The sequence below is a fragment of the Halichoeres trimaculatus genome, unplaced genomic scaffold, assembly GCF_033239565.1.
Source record: "Halichoeres trimaculatus isolate MK-OKI-2021-1 unplaced genomic scaffold, fHalTri1.1 fHalTri1_scaffold_15, whole genome shotgun sequence".
In the NCBI taxonomy this organism is placed as follows: domain Eukaryota; kingdom Metazoa; phylum Chordata; class Actinopteri; order Labriformes; family Labridae; genus Halichoeres; species Halichoeres trimaculatus.
Genome location: NW_027437193.1, coordinates 31,741,742 through 31,769,086, shown reverse-complemented (window position 1 = coordinate 31,769,086; position 27,345 = coordinate 31,741,742). Strand labels below are relative to the sequence as shown.

The 27,345-nt window shown below is 40.0% G+C and overlaps 1 protein-coding gene across 1 annotated transcript; it reads left to right on the top strand.

Moving 5' to 3' along the window:
• Nucleotides 1–156: 156 nt before the first annotated feature.
• On the top strand, nt 157–22,810 carry LOC141804321 (myosin-7-like). Its single transcript, XM_074688683.1, has 37 exons — nt 157–357; nt 608–751; nt 847–1,003; nt 1,101–1,128; nt 1,262–1,367; nt 1,474–1,566; nt 1,637–1,700; nt 1,788–1,886; nt 1,987–2,090; nt 4,765–4,903; nt 5,006–5,124; nt 8,840–8,989; nt 9,071–9,241; nt 9,322–9,631; nt 9,719–9,798; nt 10,248–10,453; nt 11,193–11,316; nt 13,175–13,311; nt 13,395–13,650; nt 13,765–14,007; nt 14,094–14,270; nt 14,381–14,526; nt 14,608–14,698; nt 14,777–15,166; nt 15,252–15,378; nt 15,822–15,940; nt 16,036–16,232; nt 16,459–16,642; nt 16,885–17,050; nt 17,138–17,262; nt 17,346–17,654; nt 17,741–17,944; nt 18,048–18,344; nt 18,661–18,765; nt 20,690–20,785; nt 21,029–21,163; nt 22,790–22,810. Exons 1-37 carry the CDS (start codon nt 157–159, stop codon nt 22,808–22,810), a joined length of 5,820 nt encoding a protein of 1,939 aa, XP_074544784.1.
• Nucleotides 22,811–27,345: the final 4,535 nt, after the last annotated feature.

Sequence of the window (27,345 nt, the reverse complement as noted above, 5' to 3'; positions counted from 1 at the left end):
TAAGGTAAGAGCACCTGAAGACAGGTGGATATAGTCATGTAAAAATAAGAAAAAGGAAACGGACTTTGTCTTGATTTGCATGCATCTTATTCTACAGTTTCCTGTTAGAAACAACAAAGCCATGCCATTACTTTATCTTCTGTAGACAAGGGGAAAATGGGTGATGCTGCCATGAAAGAGTTTGGGGCAGCAGCCCCATACCTGAGGAAGTCAGACAGGGAGCGTCTGGAGGCCCAGACCCGACCCTTTGACATGAAGAAGGAGTGCTTTGTTCCCGACACTGACGAGGAGTATGTGAAGGCTTCCATCACCAGCCGTGATGGAGACAAAGTCACTGCTGAGACAGAGAAAGGAAAGGTCAGTGAGCTGGCAGCAGAGCTGCTCTGGATGCAGCTACTAATGCAAACGATGACAGAAGCCCTTTTGTCCTTCAGTCTCACATAGCAGAGAAACATAAGAACCAGACACTGAGATGGACACAGCATGATGTCATGATAATCCTGTGCTTGGACCTTCAGTGTTCTCATAACAGACAAGAAACTTTAAGAGATGCTGATGTTCTGCAGGATCTATCACGATGCAGTAATAGAGACTGTTTCCTTTTCAGACGGTGACGGTGAAGGAGTGTGATGTTCACCCTCAGAATCCACCAAAGTTTGATAAAATTGAAGACATGGCCATGTTCACCTTCCTCCATGAGCCTGCTGTGCTGTTTAACCTCAAAGAGCGTTACGCAGCATGGATGATCTACGTGAGACACTTTTATCCTCTCTATTTTTTCTTTTTTTTTTTAACCCATCAGCATCTAAAGTATCAGTCCATCATCCCTCTCTCTTACTCTGACAGACCTACTCTGGGCTCTTCTGTGTGACTGTCAACCCCTACAAGTGGCTGCCAGTCTACAACCAGGAAGTGGTTGTTGCCTACAGAGGAAAGAAGAGGAGTGAAGCTCCTCCTCATATCTTCTCCATCTCTGACAACGCCTACCAGTACATGCTTACTGGTGAGTTTCCACCAGTGAAAGATTCACAGAAAGATAACGTGAAAAAACAGCCAAGATATCCTCAAACTCAGACTTAACTGTTTCTCTTGTGTTACAGACAGAGAAAATCAGTCAATCCTCATCACGTGAGTTACTAGAAGAGTGATGGAGATGCATGATGTCTCCTCCATGATATTTGAAATAAAATATGAGTTTGCAGTGAATATAGCTGAATATAGCTGAAATTTCTCAGCATAACAACTTCATTTCTGTCCTCAGTGGAGAATCTGGTGCTGGGAAAACTGTTAACACAAAGAGAGTAATCCAGTACTTTGCAAGCATTGCAGCTGGAGGAGGCAAGAAAGAAGCAGGCTCTGAGAAAAAGGCATGGATTTTAAACCACCTTAAAAAAAACAACAACAACTCTGAAGGCACATCAAACATTATCTTAAGTTTTTCCAAGTCACTGAATGTTACTTTGAACTTTTCAGGGAACCCTGGAGGATCAAATCATCCAGGCTAACCCAGCTTTAGAGGCCTTTGGGAATGCCAAGACCATCAGGAACGACAACTCATCCAGATTTGTACGTTTGTTTCTGGGATGATACATGTCTGTTGATTTTTGGTTTTAATTTGTTCTTTTGTGTGTGTCAGGGAAAATTCATCAGAATCCACTTTGCAGCCAGTGGGAAGCTGGCTTCAGCTGATATTGAAACATGTAAGCAGTCTATCGTTGTGACTTCCATCTTGTTTCACTTTGTTTGAACTGGTTGTCTGCTCAACGCTTTGGTTCATGTTTTCATAGATTTGCTGGAAAAGTCCCGCGTCACCTTTCAGCTTAAGGCTGAAAGAGATTACCACATCTTCTATCAGATACTGTCTCAGAAGAAACCTGAGCTGCTTGGTAAAGAAAACAAACAAAAGATACATCTTCTTTATTTATCTATTATGTTTATCCTCAGAGTATCAAATTTAACATTCAACATGACTGCTTTGCCTTTCAGAAATGTTGCTCATCACCAACAACCCCTACGACTACGCCTTCATCTCCCAAGGAGAGACGACGGTAGCCTCCATCAACGATGCTGAGGAGCTGATGGCCACTGATGTGAGTAGAGATGCTTTAAACTGTCTGTGAAATACAGCTTAACACACACTGATGTCAAAAAAGCAACTTTTCAGTTGTTTACACTCTCCATCATGTACATTTTAAATAAAAAGGTTTACATGAACTACTTAAAGGGGACATATCATGCTGATCCCTGATTTAAAACTTACATATAATAAATTTGAAAACAAGACCTTTCACCCCCTGAATTTTCAAAAAATGAGATATTGTATTTTTTCTGATATCCTAGAACGAGATTTGATGCCTCTGAAAATAGGTCATTGCGAGATGGCCGCGAGATTTCGAACGTCGTCCTTTCTTTTTATTGGAGTAATCTGATAAAGCAGCTCCTCCACTGTGATGCCAGTTAGTCACACAACCGCCACCGAGGGATACACCCACCAAGAGCCAACTGACTGAGTGCTGGATGCAGGGACTCTGCTCTGCTGAGCAGCTCGGCTTTACATGGTGAATTAGCAGTTAAAACACTGTAGGTTTAGCAGACGTCGTAATACTTGTGAGACTGTGATATTTGCATGCTTGTTCTGACATGTACTCTGAACCTGGACCACAATAATGCTGCGGTAACAACATAGAGACGAACTGACGGTAGAGGTGATCTTTAGACTACACTTTCAGCATGATGGATAAAACAGACAGAGACAAGTGAAGGAGCAGGATGGAGCCCTGTTATAGAAATAGTTTATTGGTGAAGTCTGCCTATATTTCCACGTATAAACTATACATGTTACAGTACCGCTTTGACTCACCACACTGAAGCGTCCTGAGATGATCTGTGTCCAGGTGGATTTTCTTCCTCCTGAGCTGCAGAACCGTCCGGGTCTGACTCGGGGTCCAATACAAAAGGACGTATCCTACACTCTGCCATTTTATTAGAGCTATCAATGCCTTACGGTGAAGTTTTGGCAAACAGCAAACTCGCTCGGTCTGCCCCATTCAATATGGTGATTTTGTAAATACTGCCATGCTGCAAAAACCGCCCCCTGGCTCTACCCCCTCCACCCTCTGATAGAACTGACCAATCAGAGCATAAAGGGCTGTGACGTTGCGAGGTTACTGCAGGTCATTCTCCAAACGGAGCGTTTCAACGAGATCTTCAGAATGGCCTAAAATGAGGATATTGAGAACACTATTGTGGGGCAATGAAGGAACTAAATGACTTGTACTGAGGGCAGAAATGCTTTACAGGCATCCTAGTCTGGCATAGTGAAGAGGAGAAACACGCATGATATGTTCCCTTTAAGATGTGGAAATTATGAAATGATGTCTCGTTTATCTGAGCACAGATGTGCAGGGAAAGAAAAAAGCTCTCAATTATCCTAGTGTGGGGTGTTAAACTTTAAAATGAGAATGAAAATGTTGTTTTACTAAATCTTTTAAAAAAGTGACTAAGGTTTGAAGAGTAAGGGATCATTTCTAATTCTCCCCCCTAAAAGAAACTTTTTTCCCTTTAGACTTTGGTTTAGGTTTGCAATTCATGTTTTGAGAGGGACCAACCCAATTTTGACCTTATAAAAATGTTCACCATCACTGACTTCACTCATTATTTTCACAAGTAAAAATTCACTTTTTAGAAAAGGTGACTTATTACCAGGGGTGGAAAGTAACAAATTACGTTTACTCACATTACTGTAATTGAGTACCTTTTATTAGTAATTTGTAATTTTCTAGGTAGTTTTTGAAATATGTAACTTTTGCTTTTACTCGAGTACATTTTGGCCCAAGTATTTTACTTCGCTACATTTGAACCCCCTATCGTTACTGAGTACAATATTGATAGTGAAAAAAATTAAATGTGGGCAGAAATCCCCCCTGTTTCAGAAGTGAAAGTCAATTGCATTACCTTGCCTTGTGCGCGCCCACGCCCCCTTGTGTTTTGAATACTTTGAATACTATTCTAATTGTTGTTTTGTCAGTTGAACGATATGACTGAAAATAGTTTGCACTTTACAGTACAGGTTGTTACTGTCCTTGTTGTCCTTGTATTGTGAGGAATTAAGAGGATCATGTTACTGAGCTCAGCTGAGCTTTTACAAGTGTGGATGTGTACTTAAATATGCCTCCAAGTTGATTAAAACAACTCATGCTGGATTTGATTCATGGCTCATCTTTTTTTTTTTTTTTTTTTTGCATTAAATAATTGAAAGTAACTAAGAAACTTTTACTTAAATTCCATTTTAAATGATGTACTTTTTTACTTTTACTCAAGTAAATTTATAGATGGGTACTTTTACTTTTACTTTGAGTAGGATTTAAGCAAAGTAAAGATACTTTTACTCAATTGTAATTTTTCAGTACTTTTTCCATCTCTGCTTATTACGTCATCGTTCTATGTTATGTTCCCCAAAGGAGTTAATAGTACCTCCAACTACAGTATGTATTTACATTGAAACCACAGTACCTTGCAGACCTAAGCTATACCTAATCTAAACACAACAACACAAGGATGAAAACAAACCCTGGATTTGCAATGCTCCACATAACAGCCACTTGTTAGTCCAATACTCCTGGTAACTTTAAGTTTTCAGTATGATAAAGAAAGAAGTTTGAAAACAGCAGTTCCTGTGTGCTGCATGTGGAGCTCATATGTAGTCTCTACTGCCACTCTTCAAAAAGAAAAAATTACAAATACATTAATCCTGTTCTCTTTCAGGACGCCTTCGATGTGCTGGGCTTTACTCAAGAGGAGAAGAACGGCATTTACAAGCTGACTGGTGCCATCATGCATCACGGCAACATGAAGTTCAAGAACAAGCAGCGAGAGGAGCAGGCAGAGGCTGACGGGACTGAAGGTGAGGACCTATGAAGTATGATAAACTGTAACATGACAGGATGCGGTCCATTACTGCCTTTGGTCTCACTGAGAGATTTTACATTTACATTTCTTTTCACAGATGCTGACAAAGTCGCATACCTGATGGGCCTGAACTCTGCTGACCTCATCAAAGGTCTCTGTCACCCAAGAGTCAAAGTGGGAAACGAGTGGGTCACCAAGGGACAGAATGTACAGCAGGTAGGTGTAGCGTTAATCGGTGTCAAATAATGACTGATTAATTATTAACAGCAGAATTCCAGCATTCCACAGAAGCGAAAGTTTAACTTTCAAAAGAGAATCTGAAATTACAATATACGAGTTTAGACTTAAGTCAGGGCACCACCCAATTTTAGAGAAAACAGGGAAACTTAAGAAATGTTTACTGTAAGAATTCTGTGATTTTATAATTTATACAATTATCTTAATTATCAAGTCTTAATATCAAAGAGCCGCTACATCAATAGTTCACACAAAGACAGGAAGCAAATTATTTATATGTGAAAAGTTTATTTACTAACTAAAAGAAGAAATATGTGCATAAATAAATGAACAGGTGAAATATATGAAAGAATAACCCTGTAATAAACTGGAATAAATGGAATAAAGGACATAAACCACCCACCTAAACTAATCTAACCCACCCAAGATCTCTTGACCACGATATACCAGTACATGCAAGATTGTCTTACACAAGTCCAGAGGGTTGAACAGGATAGTGAGGACTAGCGGCGGTGACAGAGACGGCAGAGTCCCAGTGCAGATGTCCATGAGGGTGATGGGGAGGCCCGTTGCAGGTCAGCTGAGTGTCTGGTTGAATCCAAAGAGTTCCAACATTGTATCACCGCAGGACAATCCGTGATCAGCACTCGTCTTCTGACGTCAGAGCGCGAGGGAATCCCGCAGATCAGCTGTTTGCCTCAGGCAGAGATGTAGGCACTAGTGATGGGAAACTCGATTCTTTTTACTGAGTCAAGTTTAAACGAGTCACTCACCAAAGTGAATCATGTTTTGAGTCATTTGAGTCACTCAAGTCAGTTACCCAGAAAGTGCATAGAAATCTATATGTCAGAGAGATTTATACCAGCGAAATGACTGAAAAGGACAATTAATACACTCCAATATGAAAAAAAGAGTAAAAGATCAACATATATTAAAGAAACTTTTATTTTTCTAACTCACAAATAAAATAACATTAAATTAGATAAATATAACTGAGAAAAATTACAAAGTTCAAACAGAGAGAGTTAGTGCGACCCGTATGTGCTAAGAGTCGAGCCATGCTACGTACGTTTGAGCTGGCGAGTGACTCGTATGTGCTTTGAGTCATACTGTGAGTGAGTTAGTGATCTGTATGTACTGTGGGTGAGTTAATGACCCGTATACACTTTGAGTTGAGCCATTCTACCTACCAGCAATTCTCCTGTGATGTGAGTGAGGGGCTGGGCTACCGTGAGCTTTGTACTAAGTCAGTAAATGAGTCATTTGGGGTGAAGAATCGTGATTCTCGAGTCAGTAAAGCTATTCTCGGGTATTGAACGATTCGTTCATGATTCGCACAACACCAGTAGGCACCGATGGATAGCTGAATGCATCTCGGGTTGCAGAGTCGAGGGCCTGTGAGAAGTCCGGAGCAGATCGGTGCGGTGCAGATTGCTAAGACGTGCTGAGAGGCCGCAGGTAGACAAAGTGTGAAGGTCGAAGAGGAAAGAGCTGTCGGAGAGAAAAGAAAAGAAAAGAAGAGGGCAGAGAAAAGAGCCAAGAAGAGAAGAGACCACACCCTAGTGTGGAGTTTTATTCATCTTTTCCCGCCAAGTCAGTGAGGTCACTTTAGGCTGATGCCCCCTCACATCTCATCTTTCCTGCACGTATGGCAAGCCCTTTTAACATTTAATAGCTAGTCTGGATATGTAATACAGATATCTGCAATTCATTTGTTCCTAGTCAAATTGAACATTTCAGATATCCACAATGACATTATTCCTATCCACAATTGTACTTTCAGATATCCACAACTTAATTCCTCCTGGAACAAATCACGCCCCTTTCCCCATTCATGTGTGTGGGGTGTCTCATTACAGATATCTTAAATTCAGTTATGGACAGCCACAATGTGAGATGTGGATATCTACAACCAAATTATGACTATCCATTAATCTAGTTGCAGATATCTACAATTTCATCCTGGCTAGTCACAATTCCAAATCAAGATATCTTCAACCCCCTTCCATTAAAGATATCTACAATAGCAGTTATAGATATCTTTAATCACATTTTGACTAGTCAAAATGCCGTTATAGATATCTTGAACGGGAATTATGCCTAGTTAGAATGAAATTGTAGATATCTGCAACTAGATTTATGGATAGCCATAATTTAGTTGCAGATATCTTTTATCAAGTTACAGATATCTTTAAATTAATTGTGGTTAGAGATATCTCATTTTGGAGATATCTTAAACTTTTATTTTGACTAGTCAAAATGTTATTACAGATATCTTGAAACAGAGTTTCAACTAGGCGAATTGATGTTGCAGATATCTGACATCTGATATCTGATGACAAAAGTTATGACAGGTATAGGAGGAGGGGCTTGCTGCAGTGAACGTAGCTCTTGTTTCCCACAAAGTCCCTGATTATAAATTTGTTCTATTTCATGGCATTTTCTAAATATCTTGTCGATGACCGCAATCACCATTTCTTCTCCTAAGAAAACTGTTCAAATGATTTTTTCTCTTCTCTCCTCCAGTTTATTTGGGTCAGTATCCAATGGGTAGCCTCGCATGTCCAGCATCATGAACACATTTCTGACATTCACAATCACATTTAAGATATCTTTAACTGTTATTCTGGATAGTCAAAACTGAATTAGAGATATCTGCAAGTGACATTTAGGATGGTGACGAGGCGAAGGGCAGCTTTTAGGGAGTCATTGCAGATATCTATAACTCAGTTTTGACTTGTGGAAACTGAGTTACAGATATCTCTAACTGTCATTGTGACTAGTCAAAACTGAATTATAGATATCTCCAACTATATTTTCGACTAGTCAAAACTGAATTATAGATATCTCCAACTGTATTTTCGACTAGTCAAAATAGAATTTCGACTAGTCAAAATAGAATTTCGACTAGTCACAATTATGTTGTTGATATCTATAATGTTAATTCCGGAGAGTCAAATGTAGCTATTAAATGTTAAAAGGGCTTGCCATATGTGCGTGGATCAAACTATCCGAGAGATCACTAACTATGACTTTGTACCGCCATGAGATTCACACACAGAGAATAGAATAGAACTTTATTTGTCGTTACAACAAAGTGCCACAAAATTGGGAAATATATTAAAGTTTACTATGTAATAGTCAAAATCACGTTTCTCGGGATTTAAGCTTCAACATCAAGACTAAACATGACAGTTTTTTGTCTTTAAGAACCCAGTATAATAAAAATCCAGATGTTACAATGGGATATGTTTCCAAAACTGCAGTTTTACACACACATTTTCAATGATTTTCATTACACAGTACATGTTTACAAAGGTGAAGATGTACATGTAAGTTTCAGTGTAAAAACATCATTTCTGTGGTGTCCTTAGTCTTCTATCTGAGTTCAGGCTCAGATTCAGACACACAGGGAGGGAGAATAGATCCCCCCCTCAGTTAACTATACCTGAGGTTTAGAGTTTCTCATTGTATGAGGACTTGGTTTGGGAACCAGTCAGCAGTCCATATCCAGGTTTAGGTTTTCACGTACCTACAGTCCTCTAAATCTACTATTTGTGGCATTTAATAACCGAATGTTAAAATTTGATTCTTCCTCAGGACTTACTACACTATGTTTTCTTACAAAAACAAATGAAGCAGCATCATGAGGGAAAGAAGGGTTTTTAACTTTTATTTCTTTTAATGTTTTAAGGTGTACTATGCTATCGGTGCACTGTCCAAGTCAGTGTATGAGAAGATGTTCCTTTGGATGGTGGTGAGGATCAACCAATCCCTGGACACCAAGCAGCCTCGCCAGTACTTTATCGGTGTGCTGGACATCGCTGGATTTGAGATCTTTGATGTGAGTAATCTAATACACTAATAACCAACCATAGTTGAAACATAACTTGGACTAAAAGTCTTCATTTTTTTCTTTCTACAGTTCAACACCTTTGAGCAGCTGTGCATCAACTTCACCAACGAGAAACTGCAACAGTTTTTCAACCACCACATGTTTGTGCTGGAGCAGGAAGAGTACAAGAAAGAGGGCATTGAGTGGACTTTCATTGACTTTGGTATGGACTTACAGGCCTGTATCGACCTGATTGAAAAGGTGAGATTTGATACCCTTGCAATTCCAGCCATGTAAAATGAAGCTATTGCATGTCATAACTTTGCATTTCATCACCTTAGCCCATGGGTATCATGTCCATCCTTGAAGAGGAGTGCATGTTCCCAAAAGCCTCTGATGCCACCTTCAAAGCCAAGCTCTACGACAACCATCTGGGAAAGTCCAATAACTTCCAGAAGCCCAGAATCGTCAAAGGGAAACCAGAGGCCCATTTTGCCCTGATGCACTACGCTGGAACAGTTGATTATAACATTAACAACTGGCTGGTGAAGAACAAGGACCCTCTGAATGAGACTGTGGTTGGACTCTACCAGAAGTCCAATCTGAAGCTTTTGTCTTTCCTCTTCGTTAATTATGCTGGAGCTGAATCAGGTGGGAAAAAACTTGAAATAATAGAAGATGAATCTCTTTCGAAATGTTCATACCTGTAATATAATAAGTTGTACACTCTGTAATTAGCTGAAGGTGGAAAGGGTGCCAAAGGAGGTGGAAGCAAGAAAAAGGGCTCATCCTTTCAAACTGTATCCGCCTTGCACAGGGTAAGTTATAGCTGAGGACTATAACAGCTCTTCAGTAAAGCAACCAATGTATACCTATCAGCCAAAGTAAACCATCCCCTACTTGATGCTGTTTAAGTCTAATGCCCTGTTACCCCACATAACAAATCTATTCTGGCACCCAGCAGTAACTTTTCCCCAGCAGTTTGAGCCCTAGTAGATCTTCTGTTACAGTACTGACCTCTGCAGACCAGGAAAATGCACAAGAGCTCCAATTTTGGAGATGTTCAGACCCAGTCACCAAACCACCACAATTTGGTCATTGTCAAAAATCACATCCTCACACTACATAATGACCCTTTACCTGTCAATGGTCATAATGTTCGGCTGATCAGTGTTTAAGACTTCATTTTAAATTGATAACTTAGAGATAATGGTCACAGTAACTTGCTGCAGTGGTTTTGAAAAACATGTCACAATTCCCTCTTAAGGAAAACCTGAACAAGCTGATGACCAACCTGAGATCTACTCATCCTCACTTTGTGCGCTGCATCATCCCCAATGAGACCAAGACTCCTGGGGCCATGGAGAACCCTCTGGTGATGCACCAGCTGCGCTGTAACGGTGTGCTGGAAGGCATCAGGATCTGCAGGAAGGGCTTCCCAAACAGGATCCTCTACGGAGATTTCAAACAGAGGTAGAATGTTGTTAATCAGATGTTCATTAACATAGTTTAAGGGTGTATTCACACCTGTGGCTCGTTTGCTTTGTTCAGATTCAGGGGTAAAACCGATACAATTGTAGCGGTCATCACTTAGTTTGTTTGTCTTCACAAGGCAAAAGTCTCTTGCGGTCCAAAGTTGTAAACAAATGTCACGTGCGATAGATTTTTTCTCTCATTGGTCAGAAATCATACCTGGAAGACGATGAGTTTCCCTGTCTTCGTTTATTCATTCATTCATTCTTTCATGTTCTCACCCGCCATGGAGCATCAACAACATCTGTGGCGAGTTTGCATTACAGCGTTTATCTGGCTAATGTACCAGTGTGTGCTTTATGATAAACTACATGTGCAGTTTTTCCCGGAGTCCCGACTGCGTCTGGAAAATAATATCCTGTTGCATGTCTCAAGATGAAAACGTGCCGGCTCACGTCACCGCAGTCAAAAACAGACTCTGATGGGTGCACAACAACACATTCTACTCTCACAACTACCACAGTTATGAGTCAGTTGTGCCGAGACCACCTATTTGACGTTCTCGACCCGCTTGTTTTGTCCCGCATCGGAGCACGATTGCTGTGTTCACATATGCCCAAACGAACCAGACTTTCGAGGGGGCTGCTCAATGTTTCGGAACAACTGTCCCAAACGATCCAGGTGGGAATACACCCTAAAACTTCCTGAATGACTTTTCTTTATTCATTTATATTTTCAGATACCGTATCCTGAATCCTGCTGCCATCCCTGAGGGTCAGTTCATTGACAGCAAAAAGGGTGCTGAAAAACTCCTCGGGTCTCTGGATATTGATCATAACCAGTACAAATTCGGACATACGAAGGTAACTAACGGATCAACACATTTTCTTTTTGACTTGTTTTTTTTGCCTGGGCTTTCTTCAGAGAGGACAGGACAGTGGACTAAGCAGGGAGAACAAGGCCAGAGTAGAGATTAACATGTGAAAAAGATGCTGTAGTTTGAACCCAGGCCACCTAGGCCAACCACTTGAAGGCTAATCTCATGGGGTGGACAAGAGGGGCCCACATGCAAGTATAGCCAATAGCATGAAAGCAATAAAAATGTCCCGTTTTTACTAATAGTGGAAAAAAAAGGTTCAGCGGTATGTACAAGCTGCATTAATTTATAATATTTATAAATTAAAATTATAAAATAAAATTATATAAATTATAAAATTTATAATTTATATTAATACAGCATTGAATTTAATGGTGGTAGAGCTGCACCATTACAAGCTACACAGCAGGATTACCACACCTCTTAGATTGTTTTAAAGATGGTGGAAGTTGTGCTCATGTTAAACAGTTTAAGACAAAATATGCAAAGAGAACAGATATTTAAAGTGATACTCCGGGATGGAACAAGTTGGGTCCTATCACAAGGTTTAGGGCAGAAATTACCCCTACAGCAGTGTTTTTGTGCAGCAGAAGCCCAGAGCGCTCGCACCAAACACCCCCTCCCTGCTCCTCTGCCGGTTTCCTCTGCACTCAGATGGGGCCATATTTTACTTGACCAAAAACACAAATAAACGGACTTCCACCAAAAAAAATCTGATATGGGTCTGCATTCACGCTTTATTTAGAGAATTTTCAGCGCGTTACTTTCACACAAAAACACCGCTAAATAAGGCTCTAGTTCTCATTGTGTCTCTTCGTCCTGGCAGACTACCTGCGTTTGTTTATATCTGGCACGCCGCGCACGCGGCCTGATACACTAAGCGGCGAGCGTCTCTTGCCAGCTGTGGCTCTGCAGCGGAGGTAGCGCCGTTTTACGACACAATGAGAACTAGAGCCTTAGTTAGCGGTGGTTTTGTGTGAAAGTAATGCACTGAAAATTCTCTAAATAAAGTGTGAATGCAGACCAATATCAGATTTTTTCAGTGGGAGTCAGTTTATTTGTGTTTTTGGTCAAGTAAAATATGGCCCCTTCTGAGTGCAGAGGAAACCAGCAGAGGAGCAGGGAGGGGGTGTTTGGTGCGAGCGCCCTGGGCTTCTGCTGCACAAAAACACTGCTGTAGGGGTAATTTCTGCCCTAAACCTTGTGATAGGACCCAACTTGTTCTATCCCTGAGTATCACTTTAAGGTACAAATGAATCCTTTGGAAAAGTACGTCCTAGTCTTAGTTAAGTATGTCTATGCATTGTAGGCATGTGCAATTTGAATTTTTTGGATAGGAGTTTTCCAGGAGGTTCCCTGGGCATAAGACATTCTGCGCCAGCCTTGCTTTTGTGGTGCAACTAGTTAATTGACCAATGACTAGGAGCTGTGCATGCAGCTAACCAAATGGGCTGTTCCATAATGGTAAATTATGACTAATAGTGTAATTACTGTACGTGCAAATGGGCCAGGGCGAATAAGCCATATTGGTGCTCCAATAGTTTTACACTTTTACTGGTCTATGGTATTAAGGGGAAAAGTTTTACATACAAAGTTAATAAAAAATTGTTAAAGTGATGCTAAAAAGTACCTGTTAAGCCAATCACTAAAAGCTCTTGAAGAGAATTAACAAGTCAAGAAAGGTACAATGCTCCTCGACAATGTCAGAGATATTCAACTTGGCTTTTCTTATATTAATTAGTATTTGTTACCACAAGCTGGTTACATGGACTGAATGGGCCTGTGGCACTTGTTTGAGATGTTTAAAGGATGGCTAAAAATGAGAAAACTATCGGTGCTCATAGGTGTTCTTCAAGGCTGGTCTGCTAGGCCAGCTGGAGGAGATGAGAGATGACCGTTTGTCACTCATCATTACTGGAATCCAGGCAAGATCAAGAGGTCTGCTGGCAAGAGTGGAATTCCAGAAGATTGTTGAAAGGAGGTTAGAAGAATCAAGGTTTTAAAGCAAATGAGACTGTAGAAAAGACTGTTTGAAGTGACAATAATGTCTTTGTTTGATCCCAGAGATGCACTGCTGGTCATCCAATGGAACATCCGTGCCTTCATGGGGGTCAAGAATTGGCCCTGGATGAAGCTGTTCTTCAAGATCAAACCTCTGCTAAGATCTGCTGAGGCTGAGAAAGAGATGGCCAACATGAAGGAAGAATTCCTGAAGCTGAAAGAAGCTTATGCTAAATCTGAGGCCCGTAGGAAAGAGCTAGAGGAGAAAATGGTCAGTCTTCTCCAAGAGAAGAATGACCTGCAGCTCCAAGTTCAAGCTGTAAGTCCAGTGAAAACGTATTTGATGTTTGGGATTGAGGCGTGCTTTTGCACCTATACCCAAAATTAAACCATTTTACGCATGTCATCAATTGTTTGGCTGTTTCCATTTTAGGAGCAAGATAATCTTGCAGATGCCGAAGAAAGATGTGAAGGGCTGATCAAAAATAAGATTCAGATGGAGGCAAAAGCCAAAGAGCTGACAGAGAGACTGGAGGATGAAGAGGAGATGAACGCTGAACTGACAGCTAAGAAGAGGAAACTGGAAGATGAGTGTTCAGAGTTGAAGAAAGACATTGACGACTTAGAGTTAACTCTGGCCAAAGTTGAGAAAGAGAAGCATGCCACTGAGAACAAGGTAGGGCTGTTTGATACCAAAGGAAAAGCATAATGAGTAGCATGTTAGTAGTCGAGCTTTAACACCAACACCAACTCATCCCTCAGGTTAAAAACCTGGTTGAAGAGATGGCTGCTCTAGATGAAATCATTGCTAAGCTGACCAAGGAAAAGAAAGCCTTACAGGAAGCTCATCAGCAAACACTGGATGACCTGCAGAGTGAGGAGGACAAAGTCAACACTCTGACCAAGGCCAAGTCCAAGCTGGAGCAGCAAGTGGATGATGTAAGAACTCCACTTTACTTGTTTCAAACATTATTTAGTGGAGTTAGTGGGACATTATATGCACCCTCCCAACATGTGTGAAACTTGACTTTCTGTAATGTATCATCAAGCTCGAAGGCTCACTCGAACAAGAGAAGAAGGTAAGGATGGATCTAGAAAGAGCCAAGAGGAAGCTGGAGGGAGACTTGAAGTTGACCCAAGAGAGTCTGATGGACCTGGAGAATGACAAGCAACAGCTTGAGGAGCATCTGAAGAAGTAAGCAATTATTCCATTGATTGTAAATAAACACATAAATGCTGAAGAGATCTTTACTTTCTCTTACGTTTTGCACAATAGAAAAGACTTTGAAGTAAATCAGCTCAACAACAAAATCGAGGACGAGCAGGCCATAACCATTCAGCTTCAAAAGAAACTGAAGGAGCTCCAGGTAGTGGACCATAAAGGTGTAACCATTCAAAGTCAAAACCCTCAGTAGAGATAGTTCTTAACATGCATGCTTTGACAGGCCCGCATCGAGGAGCTGGAGGAAGAGCTTGAAGCAGAGCGAGCTGCTCGAGCTAAAGTGGAGAAGCAGAGAGCTGACTTGGCCAGAGAGCTGGAGGAGATCAGTGAGAGACTGGAGGAGGCTGGAGGAGCAACAGCTGCCCAGATTGAGATGAACAAGAAGAGGGAAGCCGAGTTCCTCAAACTCCGCAGAGACCTGGAAGAGGCCACTCTGCAGCATGAGGCCACCACCGCCACACTCAGGAAGAAACAGGCTGACAGCGTTGCTGACCTGGGAGAGCAGATCGACAACCTGCAGAGAGTCAAGCAGAAGCTGGAGAAGGAGAAGAGTGAGCTCAGACTGGAGCTGGATGATGTGGTCTCCAACATGGAACATATTGTGAAGACCAAGGTAAGCTCAGAAACAATGCATGTATGGATGTGAACATAATGATTAACTGTACAGTATGTACTCAAAGTAAGTATTTTTGATCTAGACAAATCTTGAGAAGACATGCAGGACTGTGGAGGATCAGATGAATGAATATAAGACTAAGTTTGAGGAGGCTCAACGCTGCATCAATGACTTCAACATGCAAAAAGCAAAGCTTCAAACTGAAAATGGTAAATTTACAGAATATTTCATTTCCAACATCTATCTGCTGTGTTCAGTGGCTTTTCCCTTACAAAAGAAAAATATATTGCAGCATATTGGAAAATATCACGTTATATATTAGGTAATATATTGCCATATATGAGATTTATTATTTATATTTTCCAATATATGGCAGTATATGGCAAGCGGCAATCATTTGTATATTTTGCAATTTATTGAAATATATTTCATGAATATATAATATATAGTATATATGCCCTCAATATATTATTCTATGTATATCATAATATATCGATAATATATTACAATACATTTCAAAAAATATATTGGTACATTTATTTTTCTTTCGTAAGGGTTCCTTTTTTTGGTTGGAAAAGTTCAGCAAGTTAACGCCTGAGTATCAAAGTCTTTAAGGGCACTGACAATGGAAATGTGTTTGCAAAAATTCTAGGTGAGCTCTCCAGGCAGCTGGAGGAGAAGGATTCTCTTGTGTCTCAACTGACAAGAGGAAAAATGTCCTACACCCAACAGATTGAAGACCTCAAAAGGCAGCTTGAAGAGGAGACCAAGGTAACATAAAGCTTTGATGCAGAGGGTTGTAATCAACAAGTGTTTCTATTAATGCACATAGAAGTTCTCAAAATGTATTCACCTTTTTTGAATAGGCCAAGAATGCCCTGGCTCACGCGGTGCAGTCTTCTCGTCACGACTGTGACCTGCTCAGAGAGCAGTACGAGGAGGAACAGGAGGCCAAGGCTGAACTCCAGCGCAGCATGTCCAAGGCCAACTCTGAGGTGGCTCAGTGGAGAACCAAGTATGAAACTGATGCCATCCAGAGGACTGAGGAACTGGAAGAAGCCAAGTGAGTCTGTTTGAAACTCAGGACAATCATTTGGTTACTTCTTAGCAGAAGTTTTACTTCGTCTGGCAGATCAGCTTTTTGTTTGTGTTATGTTCCAACTAAAATGTAAGACGAACAAAAAGTTTGTCTGATTGATGACAAAGCAACTAAACATACATGTGGAAATGATAGCGTTTATGCAACAAACAGGAGCATCACTTTTTGTGTGATTGATTTTTTCTTAAAGGAAGAAGCTGGCTCAGCGTCTGCAGGACGCCGAGGAGGCTGTGGAAGCGGTGAATGCTAAATGTTCCTCTCTGGAGAAGACCAAACACAGACTGCAGAATGAGATTGAAGATCTCATGGTGGATGTGGAGAGGTCCAATGCTGCTGCTGCTGCTCTGGACAAGAAGCAAAGAAACTTTGACAAAGTAAGGAACCATTGGATTAGCCATGAAGATTTATCAGTCAGGAGTGAAGACTCAGAGTTTCTTTGATGTTTTAGTCTGATATGTCCAACAAAACTAATTAGATTGGTAATATAACTTCATTAGATGGGATGTTGTTTTTTCACAATGATAGGGACTGTTTGGTACAAGGTGAACTTCCCACCTTGCTACTCCTCATTTGGTTGAATAAAAACACTTATATTTGGCTTTTCTAACTGATCTAGGTCCTCTCGGAGTGGAAGCAGAAGTATGAAGAGTCTCAGTGTGAGCTGGAGAGCTCTCAGAAGGAGGCCAGGGCTCTGAGCACTGAACTCTTCAAGCTCAAGAACTCATACGAGGAGTCTCTGGATCATCTGGAGACCATGAAGAGAGAGAACAAGAACCTGCAGGGTGAGATGATACACACGATTCTCTGTCCAAAGATCTAAGGGATTATGTTCGTAGGCGATGGTGACCCAAATGGTTGATTTCCCACAGAGGAGATTTCTGACCTCACTGAGCAACTTGGTGAGGGGGGAAAGAGCATCCATGAGCTGGAGAAACTGCGGAAACAGCTGGAACAGGAGAAGAGTGAGATCCAGTCTGCTCTGGAGGAAGCAGAGGTACAGACCCTCTTAGATGAATTATTCACTGTAGATTAAAAGTGTTTGCTCATATGTATAACTGTGAACTATCTCACCACAAGGCCTCTCTGGAGCATGAAGAAGGTAAAATCCTAAGAGCCCAGCTTGAGTTCAACCAAATTAAAGCTGATATCGAACGCAAGCTGTCTGAGAAGGATGAAGAGATGGAGCAGTGCAAGAGGAACTCTCAAAGGACCATCGACACCCTGCAGAGCTCCCTTGAAGCTGAGTGTCGCAGCAGGAATGAGGCCCTCCGTCTAAAGAAGAAGATGGAGGGAGACCTCAATGAGATGGAGATCCAGCTCAGCCAGGCCAACAGACAAGCTGCTGAGGCTCAGAAACAGCTCAAATCTGTTCATGCACATCTGAAGGTAAGCTCAGAGGAGAAGATTCTTCTTTTCTTGAGGTGTTTCAAACTAATCCATCATGGTTGTGTCGTGGATGTTGTCCCATAAAGGATTGCCAGATTCAGCTGGATGAGTCTCAGCGGGCCAATGATGATCTTAAAGAGAACATCGCCATCGTTGAGAGGCGTAACAACCTGCTTCAGGCTGAACTGGAGGAACTGAGGTCTGCTCTGGAGCAAACTGAGAGAGGACGTAAACTTGCAGAGCAAGAGCTGCTGGATGTCAGTGAGAGGGTGCAGCTGCTGCACTCACAGGTAAGACCTGCTGTGATTCATCCACCACAGATGATTGACGAGTGGTGAGGAGTATGACACAAGACACTACACATTCTCAACTCTTATGACTGAAAACTTGCAGAACACTGGCCTGATAAACCAGAAGAAGAAACTCGAGGTTGATGCCTCTCAGCTTCAAACCGAAGTGGAAGAAGCTCTGCAGGAGTGCAGGAACGCTGAGGAGAAGGCCAAGAAGGCCATTACTGATGCTGCCATGATGGCAGAGGAGCTGAAGAAGGAACAGGACACCAGCGCTCACCTGGAGCGTATGAAGAAGAACATGGAGCAGACCATCAAAGACCTGCAGCACCGTCTGGATGAAGCTGAGCAGATCGCCATGAAGGGAGGGAAGAAGCAGCTGCAGAAGCTTGAGGCCAGGGTAAGAGCAATCTGACACACCTGTGATGTCAAAAATTTAGAGATATAATCCAAAAAAATGAGTGCCTTTGTAAAAAAAAAAAATGTCCATAACATCCAGAAAACATCCAGAAAACATCCAGCACACTGTAAACTATTTCTGCACTCTTGACACCTGGCAAACATGAACTCGTGTTTCCTTGGTGTCATAACTCCAGTTCAGTCATCTCCAAATTTTTCAGACTGTTAACTTTTTAAAGGATTATCAGATGTCTTCCCAGGTCACTAATAGCCTGCTCCTGAATAATGCTGCTGCTTTGGATCTTTTATCTTCTCAGGTGAGGGAGCTGGAGAACGAGGTGGAGCTGGAGCAGAAGAAGAGCAGCGAGGCAGTGAAAGGCATCCGTAAATACGAGAGGCGCATCAAGGAGCTGACCTACCAGGTCATTTTCCACTTTTCTTTGACAGAAAATATATCTATGTTTGATTTTCTTTTTGAAGCAGCAAAAAATATTTATGTAAATATTTCTAATATACTTTTGGTGTCACGTCTGAGATAAGCTGGTGTAAAAGTCATCACACCACACTAGTCCTTGCAAGAATCTGTGAAAGGCTAACTAAATAACTTTAGGGAAACATTATCCTCTGAGAGGTACAAAGTTTTATTTCAACAGCTCAGCATCTTTTAGTGCTTCACTTTTGACCTAAATGCTACACATGAACTTCTCTGTTAATAAGTCTCTACAATATCCTTAAACATGTCATCCTTTAGGCAGTATACACCAGTGGCGAACCGTGGCCCCAGCCACTGGGCCTTCAGTAGGACCATGGGACCACACCAACATGGCAATAAACAATCAAACAAAGAAAAAAAAACAATAGCCAAAATCATGTGACATGGAAGTTCAGTATATTGATAGTTTTGTGGGATTAAAAATGTATCCTGTGCCTGAACACTGCAACACCCAACACAACTTCAAACAATTAAAAAATTAAGATATAAAATTGAAAAAAATCAACTTAAAATCAATAACTATGCTCACAATGGGCCTCATTCACGAACAGTGCGTACGCACAAAGTTGTGCTTAAATCGTGCGCACCTTTAGTGATATACTGTATACTCTTCTGGTGTCTCCTCCTCATCCTCCTTACAATAATGTACTCCCCATCTTTTTAGATCACATTAAAAATAAAGACTAAAACAGAGAAATATGGGAAATAACAGGTACATCCAGAGTAACATACATTTATTTTCTCTTTTTTTCTCCGTCTGTTTTCTCCTTTTTTTCTTTGAATTTAATGAAATAAGAGAAGCCAGATATATATTCAGTACCAGATGTAAAGGGTGTTTATTGTTTATTGTAAGATGTGCATCAAACTTCCAGCTGCCGTCAGGTTAACTTTCCATTATGACAAACGGCTTTAATCTGACATCAGATGTGAAGGACAGTTAATATAGATACAAATGTATATGCTGGTTCAGACGGTTACATTAAATAGTGATTGCTGTGATTGTTTATTGCATTAAAATGTGCCTGACACTCTGGAAACCTGCCTCTGAGGCGTGCGCACATGTGCGCTTGTCACCAAATTACAGCTGCGGAGGGTGCACTCCGCCCTGCGCCGAGGTTAGACCAGGTTGGAGCTGGCGAGCTTTCAGCTCAATTTCAAGCTTTTCTTGAAAAGACAGCCTTGAAAACTGAGTTTCAAGTAATCCAGCAACCACACAGTCTTCTCCATTACTTTCTGCCATTTCTCTTCACGTTCTGCCAACTACATCTTCTCTTTTCTCCTCACTCATTCACAGCTACAGTTAGGCACCTATCCATTAAGTATTCGCGAATCCCTGGAAGATGACAGGAAATGATCCTGCCCACAACCTAACAAATATGATTGGCTAAGACAGCTGTCATTGTTAAATTGTGTCCACATTTGCTTGAGTTACACAGGCATACGTTGCAGTTACTGAAGGCCCTGCCTGCCAGAGGGTGTTGCTGATTTACCCAGATACCATCAAAAGGAAAATTGTGATTGGTCCATTTTCCATTTAGTTATATTAACCCATTGTTTGCCAGGACAAGTTTAATAAAATAATATAAAACTCATTGCTATGATTTCAGTGAGTAAAATAAATAAAAACAAAATAAAAAGAATAAAATAATTATTTAGGAGTACAAAAATTCTTTCAAAATTTTTTTATTAGGCCTTCACTGAATACCTTGAAGACCCAGAGGGTTCCCCTCTGGTATACACACACGGGAAAAGCTGCAGCCTAGTAGAACAAACCAACACACAACTTGTTCAACTTACATAAATTTGTATTTCTTTGGATAAAAGATAAGTATAACTTTTCTTCTTTTCTGCAGACTGAGGAAGACCGCAAGAATACTGTGCGCCTGCAAGATCTGGTTGACAAGCTGCAGCTGAAAGTCAAAGCTTATAAGAGATCCGCCGAGGAGGCTGTAAGTGTGGATGGAGTGTTATCTGTCATTATGCTCGGGTAGAAATTTATTTTTCCTTTCTGAAGACAAAATAGTTTCAAAATGACTTTTAAGTGCATTTATTGTTTTATAAAAGAGCACATAGCACACATTTAACTATTTCATAGAGGTTTATCGAGTTATGTTAAAACACTACTAGAACATTGTATGCTCTTGATTAGAGATGTAATTTTTGTTGGTGCCACATGTTGATGAATCCTGCAGGAAGAGCAGGCCAACACTCATCTTGGAAAGTTCCGTAAGCTGCAGCATGAGCTGGACGAGGCTGAAGAGCGAGCCGACATCGCTGAGTCTCAGGTCAACAAGCTGCGGGCCAAGAGCCGTGATGCAGGGTCCAAGGTGAGAAGCTGCTCCAGATTTCAACTAAACACTTCATACACACTGCCCTTAGCAGTTTCAGAGCAGCTGTAAATCAGTTTTATCTTCAGTAGAAAATAATAAAAACACCACACAAGGGTTTTTGGAAGGATCAGTTTTATTCTGGATTCGGTGAACTGTTTTGGTGCATTTAAAAAGGTTAGAACATTTTCGGTTTTATGCCTTTGGTGTTTGTAGAATGAAGATGGGATGGTTGAGCAAAGTCATTGGAGATGGAACAAATGCTGGGCAGGACTAAATATATGATTAACAGCTTTAGTTAGCTCCTTTACCTCTTGTTCATTGGACTGCAGCAAAATGAAAAGTTCTGACACTAGTTTTTAAGAATCCAGATAAAACAAAAACTATTCAATCTGTTCTAATATTGTTCAAAAGACAGAAAAAAGGGCCAATACTGATTCTACACAATATTAAAACAGTGCTTTTTTATTTATTCATCAGTCATTTAGCATACAACCAGGGGTGTCCAAAATGTTTCAAAGGACCACAATTCTTCTTGCAAAACTGCAGCTCTTGCTCTTATTAACAGTCAAAGTAACAAATGAATGCTCTATTTGTTCACTACTTCTGCAAAAATCAGTCTCTCAGAACGCTCAAACATCCTTGTTCCATCATCACAGACTGATGAAATCAAACCTCACCTGTCCCTCAGTTGTCTTTTGATACTAGGTCAGTTTTCTGCAGTGCTAGGTGCTGCGTAAACATCCGCAAACTCTGACTTCTGACCAAGAAAAATGTTTTCCATTAGGGAGCAATGTGGGAAAAATATTTCAGGATGCTTTTTTATGTCCTGATATCAGGAATGTCTTTCATAGTAAAACAGTTTTTGACCTAAAAACAACACTTTTAGACCAAAATATTTTTGATCCTGAATTCTGAACTGTCGTCTATGCTTTTCTGCTCCATTCCATGACTTTAATCTGGTTGTGTGTGCTCATTGTGATTTTTTGAACTCACATTTCATCATGATAAATCCACTCATTTGCAGATGTCAGCTGTAAGAGTTGTTGAGTTTCTGTACAGAGCTTTAATTCTATACAAGTAGCCTATACACAGTCCAAATGTAGTTTAGTAAGATGTTACTAGATAGACTTTGGTTTGGTTTGTGCACATGACTGAAAATGGAAATTTATACATGATTTAGAACATGATTGATCTCAGAGACATTATTAATACATTGTATGATGAAAGTTTGGGGCCGTTTGAAAATGGACCTTGGGCCAGGATTGGTCCCTTACTTTGGACACACCTGCATTCAACTAACATGCTTACTCTGAGGCCATGTTTTGGTCATTTTACTCTGTTAATGTATCCCAACTGAAAAGTCAATTCTTAAAATGTCAAAACTGTATTGATCCAGTGTAAAGTCTCAGGTTTCAGTGTAAAATACAAAATCTTCCTCCTTAGAAGAACCTTTTTCTACATCCGTTCTGAATCCAAGCCTTACAAATGAACTTTAATGTAATGATTTAGTTTCATCTGATCTACCTCTGAGCTGAACCTACCTTGTGTTATAGCTGTTGAAGCTGTTTGTCCTCAGTCACTAATCTGTCTCTCTCTGCACTCTCCTGTCACTCTTCATCACAGAAAGGACTTGATGAGGAGTGAACCTTACAGCCAACCAAGACCTCTGGACACTCCTGTGCTGTAGTCGCTGTTGTCCTCAAGCTAACCCTGTAGAATAAAGCAAAGCATTAAAATAAATCATGACGTCACTTTTTTTTTTATTTCAGCTGGGTAGAACTCCTAAAAAATAGTTATGATGTAGACTTACCAGAGAGACAGATAGCCCTCTTACTGTAAAAATCTGAAAATCTATTCAAGTGTTTATCTTTTATTCTTAGTAAAAATCTCTGATTAACATTAATGAATTCCCTGAATTATTTATAAAGAGTAAAATAACTGGATAAGAAAAGTTTACAGTACTTGTTAAGTTTAAGAGTACACACATAGAATGCTGACAGGAAGTGGACTTATACGCAGGGGCGTATTTAGTTGTTTGGGGGCCCAAGGCAAACCAAGTCAATGGGGCCCTCCATGTCCTTGTAACTCATCTTCCTCAGAGCTAGACTGGCCTTCCCTGGGTCCACTGTCTCTTTCCAAGAATCAAGGCATGAGACAGTGCTAATCTTGTACATGGTAACTTAACGCAACTAAATGCATTTCCTCAAGTTCTGTACTTTAGTTTGATTTTGAAAAAAGTGAATACATAATTTAGTCCACTTTGTCCTGGATTTGAAATCTTTTATGGTCAATTGACAGCTTATTTGTCCCACAGTGGGAAAGTTACAGAGTAACAGTAACAAATAAGAAAGTATGAAGTGAAAAACATTACAATAGGTAAATACTGAAAAAAATAATTTAGTAAAGAAAAAATATGTAAATATCAAGCACAACATAAAACTGGAAAAAAATCTACTGAAAGAGGTGATATTTACAGTTACCATACTTTTTGGTACTATTATTTTAAAGTTAATGTATTTTTATTTGACCCCCTGTCCAGTGAGTTATGTATCTAAAAAAAGAGATTTTGTACAATAATGTTTATCACCAACTCAAAAAGTTTAATTTTGAGAAAATGATCCTGTTTCCTGGACTTAATAAAGTCCTTAAAATCCCAAAAGTCTGATATGTTTATCTCAGATCTCAGAGCAACATTGTTTTTATTTCTAACTTGGTTGAAAATAAGAACAATTGGGAAAAAAGTGTTTTTTACCACTTTCTTCCTGAATCAAATTTTCAGATGTGTTGTAACATGGAATAGCCCATTGAATAAGAAGGGAGGGGGAGTACCCAAAACGATCATTAAAGATTAAGCCTTTTGATGTATTTTGAAGCATGTGAAGTAAGATTTAGAAAAAAGAAATGCTTTCAATTGAAGAGAACTTCATAAATCAGTTTTTAAGAGATGCTTTGGGGGCCCCTGGGGATCTTGGGGCCCTGACAACTGCCTGTGTTTGCAGAATTGTAGCTACACCCCTGCTTATGCGTCCCGGGATGAAACCAAATTTGTTCTGTACGTCCTTAAGGTGACTGAGATGTCTCCTCAACAGTTTTTACACCTTACAAAAATATTTCTCTCTCTAACACACAAACACACATTGACGAGGTGACTAAAGTGAGTTTTTTTTTTTTATTAACTTTTCCCTGCCAACAAGACTTTCAGTTGTTGGTTTGAATCTAATTGTGAAACATGTTTGCCCAACGCTGCAAATCTGTCCCCTGGTGTTCTGTCTTAAGTAGAGTGTGAGCTTCATGTAAGAACAACAAGTTGTTATCAACAGTTTTAACAATACCAGCAGAAACCACTAGCACATACTGCTATTCACATGAGATAGGTGAATACTGCCACCATGTGCTCATACTTAAAACTGTTCACAACTGTCTTTATTGGCAATATCAGGGACTTTTTTTAGTACCAGGACACTAATTATGCACTGGCCCTAAGTGGATTAAAAATCCTAAAGAACACAATGCCTGATCAACTCTGTAGACCACAAAATAACAAAGAAACAAAATGCAAAACATCTGGAACTGTATGAAAAACTGGAGTGCTGTAAAAGTCATCTTATCAAATGGTCTGATCATTCACATCCATATAATGTTTTCTAAAATAATCTGGACAATCTTACAGTCATACAAGTCAGACAGGAAGCTTCTGGTGCAAACATTTATGAAGTTTTTATACGATTCAATGTGTTCATGAAGTTCTGGACAAGACTGATGTTGCTGCTAAAATGATTCATTATCAAACTGAAATACTTGAAACAATGATAAAAAGAATAAAGAGCACACTGTGGACTTTCTAAAGGTGCAATTCCTATCAGCTTTATTAGACCACCTGTCATAAAAAAACAAACAAAAACAAACATCTGGCATCGTGAAGACCTTAAGCTTAAGCTCTTTCCTTCTCCTTGAGTTCTCTAGGGTTCACCATTTTTAACAGGAGTGAGCATTTTCAAAGTAAATTCAGGTTCTCATTCCCAAGTTTGAGCAAGAAAACTGGAATTCTGTGAGAAGTCAGAAATGAATCAAGAACAAACAACCACTAAAACACATTTGTCTGTTCACGAATAAAGGGAAGTAAATCTAATTTGCCATTTAAAAAATAACAACAGCCTTTACTGTTTTTTATAGTACATTTAAAGATTCATGGATAACAACACTAGTTATCTTTGTAGTTTTTTTATTAGTGAAAGATCTTGCACATCATAGTGGATTAACCATGACAAAAAATGAAAGACATACTTTGGTAATTAGCAGTATTCTGTTCATTTGGGATGGTGGTAACAGACACCGTCCTCTGGGTGGTGATCTAATGAATTTGTTAAACAGTGTTTGTCAAGGAACAGCAATAAAAACAAGTTTGTGCTGAGAGGATGCGTTCAGAGTCAGACAAGCAGCTCTAATGGGTGTTCCTTGAAGTAATGAAAGAAATTTTTCATGCAAGAAAAACAAGTTAATTTTTCTCTCTACTGGTAATTTTTATTTTACTCTATTACTTTACTTTATTTTACTCTAAATTCAGGCATCACTTTTGTCTTTTAATACCTTGAAATAAGACATTTTTTCTGGATTTGTCAGGTCATGTTAGAGTGTAATACAACAACTTTTAATGAAATTGACTAAAAAGGTGCTTGAATTTAAGTTTTTGCAGTGTGCTCTCTGATGTGATGACTTTTCATGTGTTTATGGAATATTACCAAGTCTCACTGTCAGATGAAGTCATTAATGACTAAACTTTTTTTTTTTTTTTTTTTTTTAACTATAATTACTCCACGAATAACAGAAAAATAAATCTCTAGTAGCAGCTCTAAGGTTATGTTTCTCAACACAGAAAAGTGTAATCAAGACAGCTAAGAAAATATTTAACTTCATGTCTAAATCCAGTTCAAAGACTCACCGTGCATCAATCTCCTGAACAACCCAAGGGAGGATTTGAAGCCGGAGTTCTGGCACCATCAGGGGGAGCCAAGCAAAGAGTGCATTGCTGGCCTGACACACTGCTTGGGCTTGGAGCTGATCTTATGTGGCCCCATCCTTCAAAGACTGATCAAATCTGACAAAGATAATAAATTCATTTAAGACATGCAACAACACAAACACAGTTTCACAAACCCTGGCTCCTTCTGACTCTCTGAGAACAACCTTGAAGCTGCACCTCCCTTGGCTCACCTTTGGCCTTCCCTGTGTCACATGTGAACACATGCGGGACTTGTACTTGTGAATGCTTTTGGTTTAATTAGCAACAACCACCAACAACAGGCGATCAAGGTGACACCATTTGTTCTTTTAATCTTAGACTCCAGCAGTCAACAGTTGGCCTTACCTTGGAGGGGTCTAGTTACAGTTATGCTCACATACATGAAGGGCGGACCAAAACCAGGAAGCAAAGACACATCAGAGGAAGAGTCTCATGGGGATTCAGACAGCTGAGGATGAAAAAAAAAAACAGTAACATAAAATAAAGTTTAGATCAATCTTTGAAAACTTATATTCAAGGGTCAAGGATATTCTTATTGCTCTTGAGGGAGAATTTGTTTAACAACACACACAACCATCACAAAGTGAACTAAGTATTAAACATAGTCTCAGTTTCTAGAAAGTGTTTAATACTATTGACAAAATACAGAAACAGCTAAGACACTTCAGCTTTCATCTGAAATTTTTTTCTAAATATGTTTTTGGTTGTGTCATTAAACACAATATTTCAGGGTGGAGTCAGGAAGCAATTTTCATATTTTGGATGGTCTGAGAAAAAGAAATACATTATAACTAGTTTTATGTTTTTAAGTGTTTGAGCTTGTGAAGGAAGGTTTCTGGGTAGACTTCAGTGCAAAGCACCTGTTCCTGTTCATCCATCATGACATGAGGCTGTGCTCTGCAGCGATGTCGTTGCCCTTCTCAAGCAAAGAGAATCCAGACAAGAATTTCACAGGGTTATCTTTGTCCTCAAGGCCAAAGGAGAGGAAACAATGCCATGACGACATCACGAGACAAAGGCTGCAGACCTAGAGGGCAGGACGGCGATGAGTGATAATTTTAAGTCCATGACCTTAGCTTTCACTTGACAACAGCTGCAACACTTCATTGTCTCAGCAGATGGTGTAGAAATGCACTTCAGCAGCTTTCACGTGAGCAAC